This window comes from Danio rerio, chromosome 13, assembly GCF_049306965.1.
Source record: "Danio rerio strain Tuebingen ecotype United States chromosome 13, GRCz12tu, whole genome shotgun sequence".
NCBI lineage: Eukaryota > Metazoa > Chordata > Actinopteri > Cypriniformes > Danionidae > Danio > Danio rerio.
In genome coordinates, this window is record NC_133188.1 from 12,829,479 (window position 1) to 12,846,849 (window position 17,371).

The 17,371-nt window shown below is 34.6% G+C and overlaps 1 protein-coding gene across 3 annotated transcripts in view; it reads left to right on the plus strand.

Annotated features, from left to right (window-relative positions):
- atp10d (ATPase phospholipid transporting 10D) overlaps positions 1-17,371 on the plus strand; it is a 59,544-nt gene that overhangs the window by 16,595 nt on the left and 25,578 nt on the right. For all 3 annotated transcript variants that reach the window (XR_012388674.1, XM_005156574.6, NM_001145607.1), the window contains 7 exon segments: positions 2,228-2,432; positions 5,200-5,285; positions 5,405-5,511; positions 5,616-5,747; positions 5,836-5,948; positions 10,569-10,821; positions 14,545-14,759. Coding sequence is in view for 2 of the 3 variants with exons in the window: in XM_005156574.6 (XP_005156631.2) it covers positions 2,228-2,432; positions 5,200-5,285; positions 5,405-5,511; positions 5,616-5,747; positions 5,836-5,948; positions 10,569-10,821; positions 14,545-14,759 (1,111 nt within the window). In the remaining variant the exon portion in view is untranslated.

Consider the following 17,371-nt stretch of genomic DNA (forward strand, 5'->3'; position numbering starts at 1 on the left):
TTTGCATGAATTTAAATTTAAATGCATTCTTTAATAGATATAAAGCGTTTTACATTATAGTAAAAGTAAAGTAATGATGTTTTAAATAAAGGAAAACATAATATATTAAGATATGTAAATGCATGAAATGTCATATTCTGACCTGTACTTATTAAAAAAACAAAGCGTATTAAATGCAAGTAACTCTGATCTTTTAAAAATAATGTGAAAATAATTAGTTGTCTTTATTAAGCACAATATATCAAGATATGTAATTGCACAAAATGCTATATTTATTCTGACCTGTGCTTATTAAAAAATATAAAATCATATTGACCATAATAAAATTTTATTTTTGTATATTTTTTTCAAATGGTTAAAAAAAAACTTCTAATCTGCCAAATGTGTAAAAACTTGTCGTTTAAAGAATAGTGACAATTTATAAACTCTTTGGGCCCTATCATACACCCAACACAATGATTTGTTGTTATTTTCAGAACAGCGCTATCCATACCTATATACCAGCACAATTTTCACATTTTGCACCATGTTGTTTAAATAGTAAATCCATATGGGGCACTTTGTGGACTCATGCGTGTGCCAGTCTATAAAGGAGGTGTGTTAAGGCGCATTGTTGGCACGTTACAATTTTGAAGAACTGAAATAGTAAAGGCTGGTCTAAAGTCCAGCGCAGAGCATGTTAGTTATGCGCTTATGCAGGTACAAAGGCTTAATACACACAGGATGTACATCAATACACAAATCTCTTTACAAAAGAAAAAAAGAAAGGATTAAAATGTTTAATAATTTACTACATATATGAAAACACTACTTTCATGCATTCATCTGAGATGGATTTCAGTTTTTTAATGAAAATTTGCATTTGTATAATGTTTTTATTAGTAGTAGTAGTAGTAGTAGTATTTATTTTATGCATATTTATATTTGTTTTAATAACAAGTTTAGATTTGTCCACCTGTTTGGAGACGTATGCATCACCATATGGGGCATACAAAAAAGGAGGTGTTTATATATAACTCAGTTTTTTTTTACCACACTTCGTTATTATTGTTCATTTATTTGTTTGCTGGAAACTAGAACTGAATTTAGAAACTGATTTGAAACAAATCTTTGTGCTTAACAAACTAAATTAAATATATAGGCTAATGGATGTATTCAGTGGAGTGAGTTTACATAGTTTCCTTATCTACGAAAGTAAAAATGTAAAGAGTAGTTGTAAAGTAAAGAGGCCAAATGGAGGATGCTCATTATTTATCCTCGTGCAGATGGTCTCTGTTTTCCACCTAGTGAAGTGTTCCGTTTCTCCATTCAATTTTTCCACTTACAAAGTCCATTTTGTAAATTGCAAATGTGCCATGGTGCGACACAACTGACTCTTAAAGAGATTGTGAGATGAGACTTTGATTGGTTTAATGCACGTGATGCTCAAAACACCCATAACTCATTAAGAGAATAAACAGAACCCTGTTAGACCATGTGCCTTGGCGCAAAGCATATTTTTCCATCCTTAAAATAGCAAAAGTGGATTCTGAAACACCCTTAATAATTCAGCGCCATGCGCTTTATACTTTGCACCTAGATCGTAAAAATAGAGCCCTAAATGTCATTAAATTATGATTGAATATTGTAATATTTCTTTTCTATATCAACTTTTGTTCACTGAATGACATTTTAATGGCTCAATCGTAAATTGTTTTCATCCATTAATTTTTTTATATAAAATGAGCTCTAATAGAATAAACAGTATACACACACACACACTAAAATGATCTCACTTTCACTGGTAGAGCTGTTATAAAACATATGCTACTGGCTGTTTTTCAAAAGGGTGAAGGTGGACAATATGTCCAGCCCTGATTTCAACTTTCAGTTGAGATTACGTAAAACATTGAATAAAAAATGCACAATTAAAAGCACATCACAGGACCTTTAAACTAACAAAAGTAAAGTCATACCATAAATTGGACCATTTCCATCATACTTTTAACATTTAATCGCTGTATATTTGATGAAATGCCTAATATTGAAGATATCCTTTTATTAAATTTACTTTTGAGAAATTCAGAACAATTACGGAAGTAGTGCTCTGTTAACATTTTTTTATGGCTCACTTTATGCATCCTTGGTAAACAGTCAGATTTTTTTCTGTAGAGCCATTTATGTTGACACATCTTATATAATGTTTCAAATATGAGTAGCTAAACTGTGTTATGTGTTTGCTTTGAAGAAAGCAGCAGAGATATGTGGAGCGTCGCTGGGCAGAGGTGTGTGTCGGGGATCTGGTTCGTCTCTGCTGTAATGAGATCATTCCTGCTGATATGGTGCTGCTGCACTCGTCTGATTCGAACGGAGTGTGTCACATTGAGACGGCCAACCTGGATGGAGAAACCAACCTCAAACAGAGGCAGGTGGTCCGGGACCTGACACAACAGGTGAGCAACTTCAGCACCATAAATGATCCAAATTTTACAGTTTAAAAGTAGCATTTCTGATCATTTGAAATGTTCTGCTGGCTATTTAAAGTGTCTTATTCAGTCAACATGCTAAATGTGTGTTTGTGTAGTGCACTTCACATAGGCTGCTACTTTTAGTTTCACTTTAGACCTGACTATTTTCATTAAAAAGTTTATTAAAATAAATGCATCTACAATATTTTGCTGTTTTATACACTCAAAAAATTAAGTTTGCTGTTTCTTCAAACTACTTATTAAAAATTACATGAAACAACAAAATTCTTGAGGTGTTTTGGGGACAGCTTAATTGTTTTAAATTTCACTTACATTTGTAAATATAGGTCAACTAAATCCTAAGGATTAAAGTAAACTACATATATATATATATATATATATATATATATATATATATATATATATATATATATATATATATATATATATGTGTGTGTTTTTCATTTAGTTTATTTTCTTAGTGCAATTTAGATGCAACTTGTTTTTTGATTTTTAAGTGTGTTTTGTCTTCAAGTCTGTTAATTTTATACATATAAATAATGTAGTTCTTCTAGAAGATGATTTTTATGTGAGGTATAAAGTAGGGGGCTCATTATAAAAATGAGAAATAAATAATTTTACTCATTGCAGAACTTCTAAACGTCGACATGAGACTAAAGTTATAAAAATCATCTTTCCTATTATGATGTACATGTGAAAGAAACAGCTTTTTAAACAAGTGAATCTTGATTTTGATTAGATTGTTGTTGTCCTCACTAGTTACAGGGTATTCGTAGGGTCTTAAAAAGTCTGAATTGAGTTTTAAATAAAAAATTGTAGGCTTTAAAAAGTAAAATTCACTTAAATATTGTTTTGTATGTCTTAAATCATTTTAAAAAGATCATAATTTTCCTTTATCCATGTAAAGCTATCTAATCGGGCAAACACCCATCCAAGCATACCAGGCTCTATTTTAATGATCTAGCCCAGGGCTGTACAACACAATTCCTGGAGGGGCGAAGCCCTGCACAGTTTAGTTCCAACCCTGCTCCAACACACTTACCTGTAGGTTTCAAACAAGCCTAAAGGACTCAGTTAGTTTGATCAGGTGTGTTTAATTAGGGTTGGCACTGAACTGTGCAGAGCTGCGGCCCTTTTGGAACTGAGTTTGACACCTGTGATCTAGCCTATCAAAATGTGACGTTTCAAAGCTGACGCAACGACAAGTAGTGCAAGCTCTGTGATTTGTCGGCTTGGTAGCGCTGACGAGTCTGGGACCGATAGCTGCGCGAGCCAGATGGAACGATTGTTTACAAGTGTGGAGTCCCGTGAAGGAGCTCCAGATGGAAAGTTTTGTTTTGAGTTTTTGTGTTAAAGCAGTCCGTGCCTCAAAATAAGCGAATTTGAGCCGCTTGTACATTCAGGAAGCGTTCAGAAAAAACAAAACACCAGCGAAGAAACTCGACACAGAGGAACATTAACACCTCATTGCCAAATAGTGTTTCGGAAGTGTTATTGCAGAACAACCGAAACAGCGTGCAGAAGTATAAATGCAAAGCTACGCGCGCTGCATGCACCATGGGTTACGCCAGTCACTTGACACAGAAGTATGAACCAGGCTTAAAGCGCATGGTGCAAAAGCATAACGGGCATGTCCGAATCCACTTTTGCTAATTTAAGGATGGAAAAATACACATCTTGCACCTTATTGCGCTGGGTGTATGATAGGGCCCTTAGTGTGTGGTTTACAGTCAGATGTGACTTGCTTTTTTGTTATATTTATAAGGTCAGTGTGTTTTGTTTTTAAATCTGTTGATTTTATATATATAAAATAGTGTACAGTACTTCATGTAGAAGATAATTTTAGTTTTTTTTATGTCAGGCACAAAGAAGAGCGCTCATTATGAAAATAAAAATATATAGTTTTAATAATTACTGACATTCTAAAAGTTGGCAAACAAAAGTTGCAAAAACCTTCTTTCCTATTGTGATGTACTGTACATGTGAAAGAAACAGCTTTTTAAACGAGTGAATCTTGATTTTCTCTTTTGGAAATGATGGGAGGGTTTTTGTTTGCTAGCCCTCACTAGTAACAGGGGTATTAAAAAGTCATACATTTTGAAAAAAAAAAAAATTAGGCTTTAAAAAGTCTTAAATTTATTGAAATATTGTCTTGTTGGTCTTAAATCATTTTAAAAAGGTCTTAATTTTCCTATATCGGTTTAATGCTACACCCAATCAGGCAAACACCCATCCCATCACTAATGTTCCATCTCAATAAAAGTTTTAACAAAAGCATTTTTACCAATACTTTTAATTATTTACCAATATGGTTTAATTATCTTCCTTACAATAACATTTTTAAAAATGTTTTTAAATTTTTAAACTGGGCCTTAAAAAAGCGTTTAGCCTTGTGTAAGTCTGAAATTTCATTTATAATGGTCTTAAAGGTCTGAAATTTTACTTGAGAAAACCTGTAGAAAGTAAATACATCATACAAGAGAAGAAAAGAGGTCTTTTTAGAGAGACTAAGTTATTTTATTGAAAAATTGGGGACACACAAACTAACAAATAATAAGATCTTGCTCGCATAGCTAATTTTTAATAAAAACTGCTGTGTTACATAAATGCCAGTGGTTAATTTTTGATTTATTTCATAATTACTTATTAGATGGTTTAGCATAAATACTTTAGTGAAAGCCCTCATTGAGCAAATTTTGTGTAAAGTCTATGCCCATGTGATCTCCCTCAGGGATGCGAATTTGTTCCAGAAAACTTCAGCAGCCGCATTGAGTGTGAAAATCCCAACAATGACCTGCGACGTTTCCGAGGCTTCATGTGAGTACAAAAAATCTCTGTAAGTGATAATCTGTAAGTGATAAACACGAGGCCCAATACTCTCTGTTGAGCTTATTTGAACGAACACAATAGTGACATTTTGTTTCCTGTATACACAGGGAGCATCCGGGTAAAGTTCGTGTTGGACTTCACAGCGAAAACCTTCTGCTGAGGAGCTGCACTGTGAGAAACACTGAGACTGTCATCGGCATTGTGGTCTATGCAGGTCACTTTTCCATCTTCTTGCTCAGGGATCAAACTCAGATATGATATAAGACTATTGTTAAAAGATAAAGAGCAATAAAAGAGCTTATATATGCATGTCTGCAGGTCATGAGACAAAAGCAATGCAGAATAACAGCGGGCCACGCTATAAAAGAAGTAAACTGGAGCGCAGACTCAACATGGACGTCCTCTGGAGCGTCGCTTTACTGCTGCTCATGTGCTTTATTGCTGCTATCGGTCAGTGTTACGGTCGACATACACATACAGCTTTTAAACCTGAATAAACTTTTCTTGGGTTTAGTGAACATGTGGTTGTGATGTTTAGGTCACGGTCTTTGGTTAAGTGAGCTGGAGGATCCCATCTTCATGATTCCTGATAACACACACCCTGCGCTTGCGGCCTTTTACATGTTCTGGACTATGATCATTGTTCTGCAGGTGAGTGATAATGAGGAATTCCTGACATCTTCACAAACATCATACTGGGTTGTTGATGTTGTCATGACAGTGCATTTTTCACGGTCACACAGGACAAAAATAAATGTAATTAGTATTGTCATCATTTGGAATGCAGTAAATGGTTAAACATTTCTTGGATCTATTGTTATAAATGCTGCTTTGTTATTAGATTTTTTTTTACATTATTGAGCCAAAACTCAAAAGTGTCCCATGGTGTGACATTTTTAATGTATTACAGCTCTTATCAATTAAAAATACCATTAATGATACCTTAGACCTAGTTTAAAAGTGGCTATTTTAGTATATGACCATTTATTTTCATCCATATACAGTTAAAACCAGAAATTTACAGTACACTCTTAAAAAAAAGGAACATAGCCATTTTTGTCTGATGGTAAATCATGATAAATGACACGTCAAGAATAAAAGCCTCATCCATTCCGTGAGGTGCGCACACAATCAGTGAAGGTCTGCGACAAGGCATAAGGCAAAAGTATATATCAGCCTTAAAGGATGACAAAACTTTATTTTATAGTTGTTCAAAAAATGAAACGTGTAAAAACACTGACCTGGTTACCTGGTCAGTAACACTGACCTATTTTAGGCCTGTTAGGGTTACCTAAATTATTTACATTTGCTAAATGGCAGAGAAATGAGACAAATTTTTAGAGAATTTTTAAATAAATTTTTAGACAGCCAAAAGTTTACATACATTTCCTTGTTTTTTTTTTTTTTAGCTTTGCTTTTAAACTGTATAACTTTGGTCAAATGTTTTGGGTTTCCTTCCACAAGCTTTTCACAATAGTTTGAAGTAGTTTTGGCCCATTCCTCCTGACAGAATTGGTGTAACTGAGTCAGATTTGTTGGTCTTGCTCGCAAAAGTTTTTTAACTCTGCCCACAAATTTTCTATTGGATTGAGCTCAGGGCTTTGTGATAGCCACTCCAAAACATTCACTCGGTTGTCCTTAAAGCACATTTTAACTAATTTGGCAGTATGCTTAGGGTCATGGTCTGTTTTAAAGACCCATTTGTGGTCAAGTTTTAATTTCCTGGCTGATGTCTTAAGATGTTGCTTCAGTATTTCTACATAATATTCTTTCTTCATGATGCCATCTATGCTATGAAGTAGAACAGTCCCCCTTGCAGGAAAACAACTCTACAACATGATGCTGCCGCCCCCATACTTCACAGTTAAGATGGTGTCAAAATAAGGGCATAATAATCTTATTGTATGTAAACTTGACTTTTAAGAAACTTATAACAATTTCTCAAAAAACATCTCTCTCATTATTGTGCTATTAAGCATAACAGAAACAAATTTGATAATCCTAACTTACCTAAAAGAGAAAAGTCACATTAACATCAGACTTTTTTTTTAAATGGTTATGTGCTTTTTATACAGTGTATGTAAACTTCTGGTTTTAACTACATATTTTTACAAACATAGGAACATTTTGTCACTGCAACATTTTGTCACTTGTCACCATGTACTATGGTGTTTCCACTGAAAATTTAGTTTTAAAACTCAAGATCATGTGACTGAAGCTGTGCAAGCTTATGTCTCAGATTTTTGTACATGTTTAATTTTTTGAACAACTATAAAATGAAGTTTTGTCATCTTTTAAGGCTGATATAGACTTTTGCCTTATGCCTTGTCGCAGACCTTCACTGATTGTGCGCGCACCTCACGAAATAGACAAGGCTTTTATACTTGACACGTTCACCGATGTGATATTCTTTAAAACAGTGGTTCTCAAACTGTGGTACACGTACCACTAGTGGGACGGTACGCAGGCTTGCTTCTAGTGGTACGCGGTGGAATCACTGAGTAATGAAAGAAAATAATAATACAATTTGAATAATTTGATGCGTACGATAACACTGATATGATCAACATTGGCTGTTCTCTAAAGCCTACAATCAACGCGCTGTGCTTGAAATGTTTACTTTAGTGCACCGTGCCATCAGCTGCTAAAAATCAATTCAATTGGCGCAGAACTAGAGAAAGAGGTGCCTGGTGCTTGCAGAGGAGATTCGTGCTAGAGCAGTGGTCCCCAACCCTCGGGCCACAGACCGGCACCGGTTTATAGATCAATTGGTACCAGGCCCCACAAAAAAAATCATGAATTATTTCCATTTTATTGATGATCTGAGTCAGAACGATCATTTATTTTGAAAAATCTTTTATTTTGAAAAATGACCGCATTCTCGTGTTACATCTTAAGTGCCACTTAAGTGGCAAAATTTAACCCACAGGCTAGCAAAATGAGTAAGAACTGCAGCATGATGCGCTTGCATATTCCAGACGTCCCCAGTTGAAAACATCGTAACTTTTCAGAATGCCGCACAGCGAGTCATTTGATAAGAACCGACTGATCAGCTTCATATTTTGTATGGAATATAAATTTGTTGAATGAATATGTCTCGAACTGTGCAGTGCTGTAGCTGCTTAATTTGGCCAACTACGCTACTTTATTTCAATACTGGTCATTATGGTGGTACTTGGAGAGACAATTTTTTTCTGAGGTGGTACTTGGTAAAAAAAGTTTGAGAACCACTGCTTTAAAAGAACAGGAGGTGGTCAAAAGGAACACACCGTAAAATCAGACGGATAAACAGAGGAAAGAAGTTTCCAGAACTACCTCAAATCATTTATATCATTCAAGATTTTTAAACTAATTATTTTTATTATTTATATTAATGATTAGATTAGATTTTATAACCGTTCAAGATTTTAAAAATCAAACTTTGATGCTTCACTTGCTTTTGTTCATATTTCTTTTGTTCAATTTTGTTATATCATATAACTTAAATATTAAAGACAACAAAACATGGGTTGCTCTACAAATATATTTTAATTATGGCAAGAATAAAATCCAAAAAAGTACACTTACTAAAAAATACTGATGATTTTTTTTTTATATAGATTTAGCCCACTCAACAATTCACATATTACTGTCTGGCTAGTTTGTCCTCTACTTATATGCTAAAAAGACAATAATGGTTTTACATTCTTGACCATTATCACAAACAAAAAGTCTAGAAAAACAGGGCATCAATATATTGTAAACCGATGGTTTACAGAGGTTTAAATATTCTTTTCCAGTTATTTCCAGTTCTTTTCCAAAGAAATAATTTTGTTACTTCATTTTAGTTTTGTAGCTATTCAAATTTTGTATTTATTTTAAATTGTAATATATACATCAGTGTCAAACCTATAAATGTCTGAAAAACATGTTCTGTAATTGTTGATTAAAATCACATGGGTCTCCACTTTTGCCATGACCTCTCTTTTTGGTTTTAACAGACTTATCCCTCAAGTTTTTCTTATCTTTTTTACAAAAACTTCCTTCCTTTCCCACGACTGTTGCAATTTCTAGCCAAGAATTATTGGTCATATTTTCCGTATGATCACGCATGGACGGATTATAAAGATGTCTGTACAGTTGTAATTGTTTCAGATAAAATCTCTTCAAAGTGTTTTATATTTTGCAAACTGTTCACTCCAGTCTCAAAAAATCTTGTGCACTCCGCTAACCAAAATCATGTTGCGCGCACCCAAAGCAAACTTCCGCAAACTCCACGATGACGTCACACAAGCCGCACACACTCAAGCAAACTAGCAAATATATCGAGTGTAAATCAGGCTTTAGGGTGAAAGGCTTCAGTGCCCCATTTGTTGGAAATGTCCATCAAGTTCATTTAGAAAATAATATTATTCATAATTTCATATAAAATAAGAAAACCTATATGAAACTAAATGTTCACCAACGAAGATAAATCGCTCTCACTCTATTTGAATATTATTAAAAGTAGTTTTGTGTTGTCACATTATTGAATTTTTTTTATGGTACAGTTCAGTAAAAAAAGTATAAAAAAATAAAATAATTGATAAAGGTAATGACCCCTTATATTTTCTCAAACATCAGACAAAATACATTTAAAAAAAGCTTCAAAAGGAGCGTTTCCACACAGGTTGAGATTGTTTGCATTAGTTACTTCATAAGCTAGCAAGACATTCCATGTATTAATCTTAGTCAACTTTTATTACTAATAATACGTTATTCAAATTCAATAAAAAGGTTTGAACATAAAAGCATTTTTCACCCCAATATTTAAATTCTGTAATCAGTAATCGCCCTGGAAGTCAAGTTTAAATTCATTTATTTATAAAGCACATTTTGAAACCACATTTTGACCAAAGTGCTGTACATAAGACAGAGTAAAATATAGAGGCAAATAAAAAAAATAAAAAAATAAAAATACAAGAGAAATGACTGAATATGTTTAAAAATGAAGCAATAGAAAAGACTGTCATAAAAATATTAAAAGGCCAAGCTGAACAAGTAAATTTTTAGCAGTGATTTCAAAATAAATAATGATGGAGCCATTCTAACAAGGGACAAAGTGTTCCATTAATGCAGACCTGCTACACAGACAGCTCTGTCTCCTCTGTGTTTCAGGACTGAAGAAGTCTATGCAACTAAAACGCTTTAAAATATAAAAAATGTGACCCTGGACCACAAAACGTCTTGCCTTAGTTATAAGCTTACTGAAGTATGTACCTAGAGTATCTGACATTTTTCTCTGTGTTTTAGGTGCTGATTCCCATCTCCCTCTATGTGTCGATAGAGATAGTGAAGCTGGGGCAGATTTATTTTATTCAGAATGATTTAGATCTGTATAACCCAGTATTGGACACTGGAGTGCAGTGCAGAGCTTTGAACATCACCGAAGACCTGGGGCAGATCCAGTACCTGTTCTCCGACAAGACAGGAACCCTCACGGAGAACCGCATGCTGTTCCGCCGCTGCACCGTTGCAGGAACCGAGTATCCTCACCATGAGAACGGTCAGTGCTTTTCACAACAGCATTCAAATACACCACACTGATCTTGTGCATGTGCCATTTCTGAAAAAAAAAAGGTGAATGCCTTCCTCTAAAGGGGACCTGTTATGCAGTGTGTGAATATAGCCAGCCTCTGATGGTAAAAACAAATTAATTCTATTATTTTTATAATCACTCTTCAGAAAAACTTTGATTGATATTCTCTCTTTGTACGTGCATTAAAGAGGGAAATTCCCACCCATTATTCACCTTCATTAGCATAGACAGCCCTGAGGGAGAAGCAGCCATCCAGCATTAGAGTTTTAGAGCAATAGCTGCTGAAGATAATGTCAGTGACTAAAGGCATTATAAATGCGGAGTTTTAGGATGCATACTTTTTAAAGAATTTGATGTAAAACTGCAATTGATTTAACAATCTATTATATAAATGGATGAAAATTTATATAATTGTTTGTATTGTTTGTTTGTTTTCATATGAATAATTTTAACTTTTTAAATTATGTAAATTAGTTTAGTTAAACTTACCATGTTTAAGATTTACATAAATAGATGCATAAGTAAACAAATATTTATTATAATAGTAATATTAACACATTTACACCTGTCAGGGTATGGGGGTGGATGAAGAGGAGGCGAGGACCCAAATGCAGGAAATGAAGAATTTATTGAAAAATAAAACAAAAACAAAACTCAAATCTCCCCATGTGTGGAAAAACACGACATTATATTTTACACTCAACTAGACTTGATCTGGAACTTGGCAAGACACACTACTTTAAACCAATGTTGTAGAACAGAAATCAGCAGACCTCATACAACAGGGAAGGAGACCAGCACAGAACAGAGCACACTAGTAGAATAAATAGGAAAGACAAACCAATAAACAGACAGGCGGACAGGTGAAAATAATAATTACAAACAGGATAACAAGGTGGGTGGGACAAGACAATAGACGGGAGAGCGCATGACAGAGACAAGACAAGCCATGAGCTCACATAAAACAGGACAAGAACATGCAGCCAATGAGAGAACTCATTAACCGCATGTTCATGACAACTCAAGCATAACACTGAAGCACACGACAAAAGCACGTGACCACAATGTAAACACAGAGCCACGTGCTTTGACAACAGATGCAAGACACGAGCGCACGATAGAGAAACACCTTACTGTGCGCTCACACATATGCAACGCGCATGCTTCATCTCAGCATCAACCAAAACCGAAAGCAACTAGACGAAGACGCTGAGAATAAAGCAGCGCGACGCTGATAGAACAACACAAACACGACTACAAGAGCGCGCGCGTCCGAGGCACAAGTGCTCGACCCCAGAAAACTGGAGCCGAGCTCTACAGGACAGGACTAGACATGACTAGTGTCCAGACTCTGCCACCAAAACAAGAATTTATATGAAAAGAGTGGCAGAACCCTGACATACACCATTTTGTATTTGTAGTTTATGTTTAAAGATGTTAAAGCTTTTGAACTTGACATTCATAAATTGATATTTTTTTTCATAAGTTTAAAAATGAGTAAATTATCGAATGTTGGGTTTATTTATTGATTAATTTGAATATACATTTGAATGCATTTACAAAATGTAGTTGATTTAAAGTTATAACAGAATGCTTTTTTTCTGCTGTCAAGCTTAACATTCATAAATTGATTAATCAGATTGATTGCATTGATTAAAGGTGCAGTATGTAATTTTGATACCCAGTGGTTGAACTAGGTATTGCACTCCTGGATCAAAACAAACGTAAGTGCAAGTTGCCAGGTTGAGGAAAGGAGCGAGTCTGATGATCGAGATTAAAGGCTGATATAAATCGTGTTCTAAATAAAAGCAACAGCACGCGATAGAAGGAATATTTTCCATATTAAAATGAGTTTTTGTCTTAACCAACACCTCGAATTGATATTTTAAAATGGCTTCTGAATGGCTGTATTTAAATTTCTGTTGTGTTTCGTCTGGTGCAAACAGCCAAATTGCTGCATATCATGTCACTAAAATGTGTTGTTAGGACACAGGGTTACTGTAACCTGCTCAGCTAATCTTTACTTTCGTAATATGTATATTATTTACTAATTGATAACCTCATGTTGAACTGAATCATTCTCATTTTGGAGTCTGCTACTGTCCTCTGGAGGTCACGGATACATGCTTCCAGAGCCTTGGTTGGAAAGAGAAAGAAAGAAAGAAAGAAAGAAAGAAAGAAAGAAAGAAAGAAAGAAAGAAAGAAAGAAAGAAAGAAAGAAAGAAAGAAAGAAAGAAAGAAAGAAAGAAAGAAAGAAAGAAAGAAAGAAAGAAAGAAAGAAAGAAAGAAAGAAAGAAAGAAAGAAAGAAAGAAAGAAAGAAAGAAAGAAAGAAAGAAAGAAAGAAAGAAAGAAAGAAAGAAAGAAATTTGCGGTTTTCCACCAAGGCAACCTGGGTGCTGAAATATAATTGGCTAAACTGGCATTTGGCAGGTTAAACACGGAAAACACATTTTCAAAGCAGGATATCTGACTTATAAGCTGAGTATTGGTTTTCAGATAAAGAAAAATGTTCACTTGGCATGTTTCTTAAATATCTGCAAACATATTATGGTATTTTTATGCTTTAGAAGAGTCAAAAACTTACATACAGCACCTTTAACTGATTTATGCATTGTCATATGTAAATTGAACATGTGAATGAACATTGATGTCATTGATCATTTATTATTAAATTATGTAGTTTGTTTAATTATTATTATTACGTTTACCTTAATGGTTTCTGAAGTGATTATTATGTGGTCAAATATGTTCCAAAACGTTTTTTAAGAATGTCAAACTCAACATTATGATTAAAAACATTCAATTGCATAGTTAATTGTGGTTGTTAATATCATTCTACAATCACAACTCTTGGTAAATGTGTTTAAAATTATTATTCTTGTAATAATTTATTAATAATTTATATGATTATGTCAAATTTGAAATTCCCAACTTTAATGTGTGCAACACCCATTATAATATAACATATTCAAAACATTCCGTGGTGCATGTGTACTTTCCCATGTCTTTATTACTTTATTACTCTCTTTTTTAGTCATCTACTAATAATATAGTCACACAGACAGACAAACACATCCAGAGTTTATATTACCCTTTAAACTGATATTGACAATGTCAAACTTAACATTATGTTTTAAAACATTCAATTGCATAGTTAATTGTGGTTGTTAATATCATACTATAATCACAACTCTCTGTAAATGTGTTAAAAATTAATATTCTTGTAATAGTTTATTATTATGTTGTTTATTAGTTATGTTAATTTTGACATTACCAATTTCAATGTGCAACACCGATAATGATATAAAATATTCAAAACATTCCGTGTTGCAGGTGTACTTTCCCATGTCTTTATTAATTTACTACTTAGTTACAAAGACACACAAACACATCAAGTGTTTCCATTACCCTTAAAACTGATATTGACAATGTCAAACTTAACAATATGATTTAAAATAATCATAAAATATTACATTTTAAACATTTACCAATAGTTATGTTTATTTTCCTATATATCCATTCACAATTTAATAAATGTAGATTAAATTTTTTAAAAATCATTATTTTTGAGGGCGTTTAGAAACCCCTGCACTCTAGTGATCCGGTTAGTATCAGATATGAGTGGTGTAGGGTTTCAGTTCTAATAGTCTCATGCTCATGTCTGTTTATGTATGTGTGTTACTCTTAAGCTGTATCTCTGGAACAGTATGAGGATCAGGCCTGTGGGGACGTCGATCGCTCTCTCACCCTGAGGTCACGCACTAGCAAGAAATCTCTGAGCTGTAAATCACTCAGCTGTAATCGCAGTTCGGTGTCCCTCAATACCCTAACAGCGGAGTCTGACACACACTCAGTCCACGACACGCTCCGCAGACACACAACTGGAGCCTTCAGCAGCACCATGGTGAGAAGAGACATTTACTGTGCAGGTGTACTTTCCCATGTCTTTATTGCTTTATTACTCTCTGTATTAGTCATCTATTAATATTATAGCTACACAGACAAACAGGCACATGTATTTCCATTGCCCTTCAAATTATGCAAATTAAAATTATAAATTCAAAATAGCCCTAATGGAAACGTGGCAATTTATCAAAAACTTGTGTGTTGAAAAAGTATTGAATGAATGAGAGTGAAATATATATTTTAATGGTGCTTTTTAATTTTCGCCAGATTTCAGTAACAACTAAAGTAATTCACGAATACAAATAAAAGTAAACTAATTTGTTTAGAAATTAAGTTATGTGGCGAGGCAGTGGCGCAGTAGACAGTGCTGTCGCCTCACAGCAAGAAGGTTGCTGGGTCGCTGGTTCAATCCTCGGCTCAGTTGGCGTTTCTGTGTGGAGTTTGCATGTTCTCCCTGCCTTCGCGTGGGTTTCCTCCGGGTGCTTCGGTTTCCCCCACAATCCAAAGACATGCGGTACAGGTGAATTGGGTAGGCTAAATTTTCCGTAGTGTATGAGTGTGTGTGTGTGGATGTTTCCCAGAGATGGGTTGCGGCTGGAAGGGCATCAGCTGTGTAAAAACTTGCTGGATAAGTTGGCGGTTCATTCCGCTGTGGCGACCCCAGATTAATAAAGGGACCAAGCCTACAAGAAAATGAATGAATGAATGAATGAATGAATGAATGAATGAATGAATGAATAAAGTTATGTGTAATAAAATGAAATGACAACAAGAAAAAGTATTGAACACATGAAGAATGGAAGGTGTAAAAATGCATGGAAATCCCAGACAGCAGCTGAAATCTCTCAATAATTAGAAAGTAATCCTTATTCTCGTCAGTGTAAATGAGTATTAGCTGATTCAGTCTCAACACTTACATTACCAGGGCTGCGTCTGAAATTGCATACTTCCATACTATTCAGTACGCTAAAATCAGTATGTCCGAATTCATAGAATTCGAAAATCAATATGCGCGAAGTACCTGGATGACCTACTACTTCATGAATTCATGAATGGGAGTGAAGTGACCCAGGTGACACGGGTAGGTCATGTGAGCATGACAAAATGGCAGAAGTAGTACGTCCCGAGTTTTATTCATACTACTGACATTCACACTGTATTGAACATACTTTTTGAACAGCTGAGTAGTTTGTTTAAATTCAAATGCAGAACCTACTGAGTAGTTGGTGATTTCGGACGCAGCCCAGATGTTAAAGATGAAAGAAGAGTGGACATTTGAGCAAGCCAATAATCCCACTCATAGCCACGGAAACTCTTAACTGCATTCAGAAAAGAAAATAAAGCTGCTCGAATTTCCCAAACAATCACCTGACCTAAATCCAATGGAAAAAAACATGTAAAGATCAAAGCTGATAAAGGAGAGCCACAGAGCAGCCAAGATTTAAAGACTGTTAAAGTCATTTCAGTAGTTCATTACTTTCCCCTTGTGTCATTGCATGTTTACATTTACATTTAGTCATTTAGCTGACGCTTTTATCCAAAGCGACTTACAAATGAGGACAAGGAAGCAATTTACACAACTATAAGAGCAACAATGAATAAGTGCTATAGGCAAGTTTCAGGTCAGTACAGACTAAGAAGGAAAGTATTAGTAATATTTTAGTAATTTAGTAAAAAATTTTATTTTATTTTATTTTTATTTTATTTTTATTTTTTTGAGTACAGTTAGTGGTATATCCAGAGAGGCAATTGCAGATTAGGAAGTAAAGTGGAGACTAAATAGTTGAGTTTTTAGTCGTTTCTTGAAAACAGCGAGTTACTGCCGTTCTGATGCAGTTAGGGAGTTCATTCCACCAACTGGGCAGATTAAACGTGAGCGTTCGCGAAAGTAATTTCTTCCCTCTTTGGTATGGAACCACGAGGCATGTTATCACACATAGCTAATTTTCAGAATTGTTTTAACAATAACCTTGGTCAATTTCACGTCAACAGCTACTTAAGAAGTATATTATCAGGAAAAACTAGCTAAAGTAATTGACGAACTTTGATGTTAGCTTAAGAAAGATACCATGGCAGCACTGAGAGCCAAATGCAGTTAGCAGGAAGCACAGTGGCAGCAGAAGTCACAGCTCCACCAACAACTTTGCATTTGATTTATGTCTTCTCTGTGCTTCTGCCAAAGTGAGGATTGAAAGAATGCACCCAGGTGGAGCAGAAAGGGTAAGAGCATGAAAAAAAAAAAAGCATTTCAAGAAGCAGCAGCTTATAAAATATCTGTTAAGGGCTTCAAGTGCAGGTCAGGTTTTTTTTTTTTTACCTCCAAAATTGAAAAAGTATAGCACAAACTGCAACGCAGAACACAGCAATTTGGGGCTTGTACTGTAGCATTAAAGCCTTAGGAGGAGATAGAGTTTATCTCAGAAGACAGAATAATAATAATAATATGTTTAAGTAATATATCAGTAAGTTAGCTTGTTCAAGCCAACATAATAATGACGTCCTCAGTACCTTCTTTACCTGTATACATTGCATACAAAAAAATGTTTTTGCTCTCCCTTTATGTGTTTTTCCTTGCCATTGTATAAAGGATTATTGCACACAACTACAGTG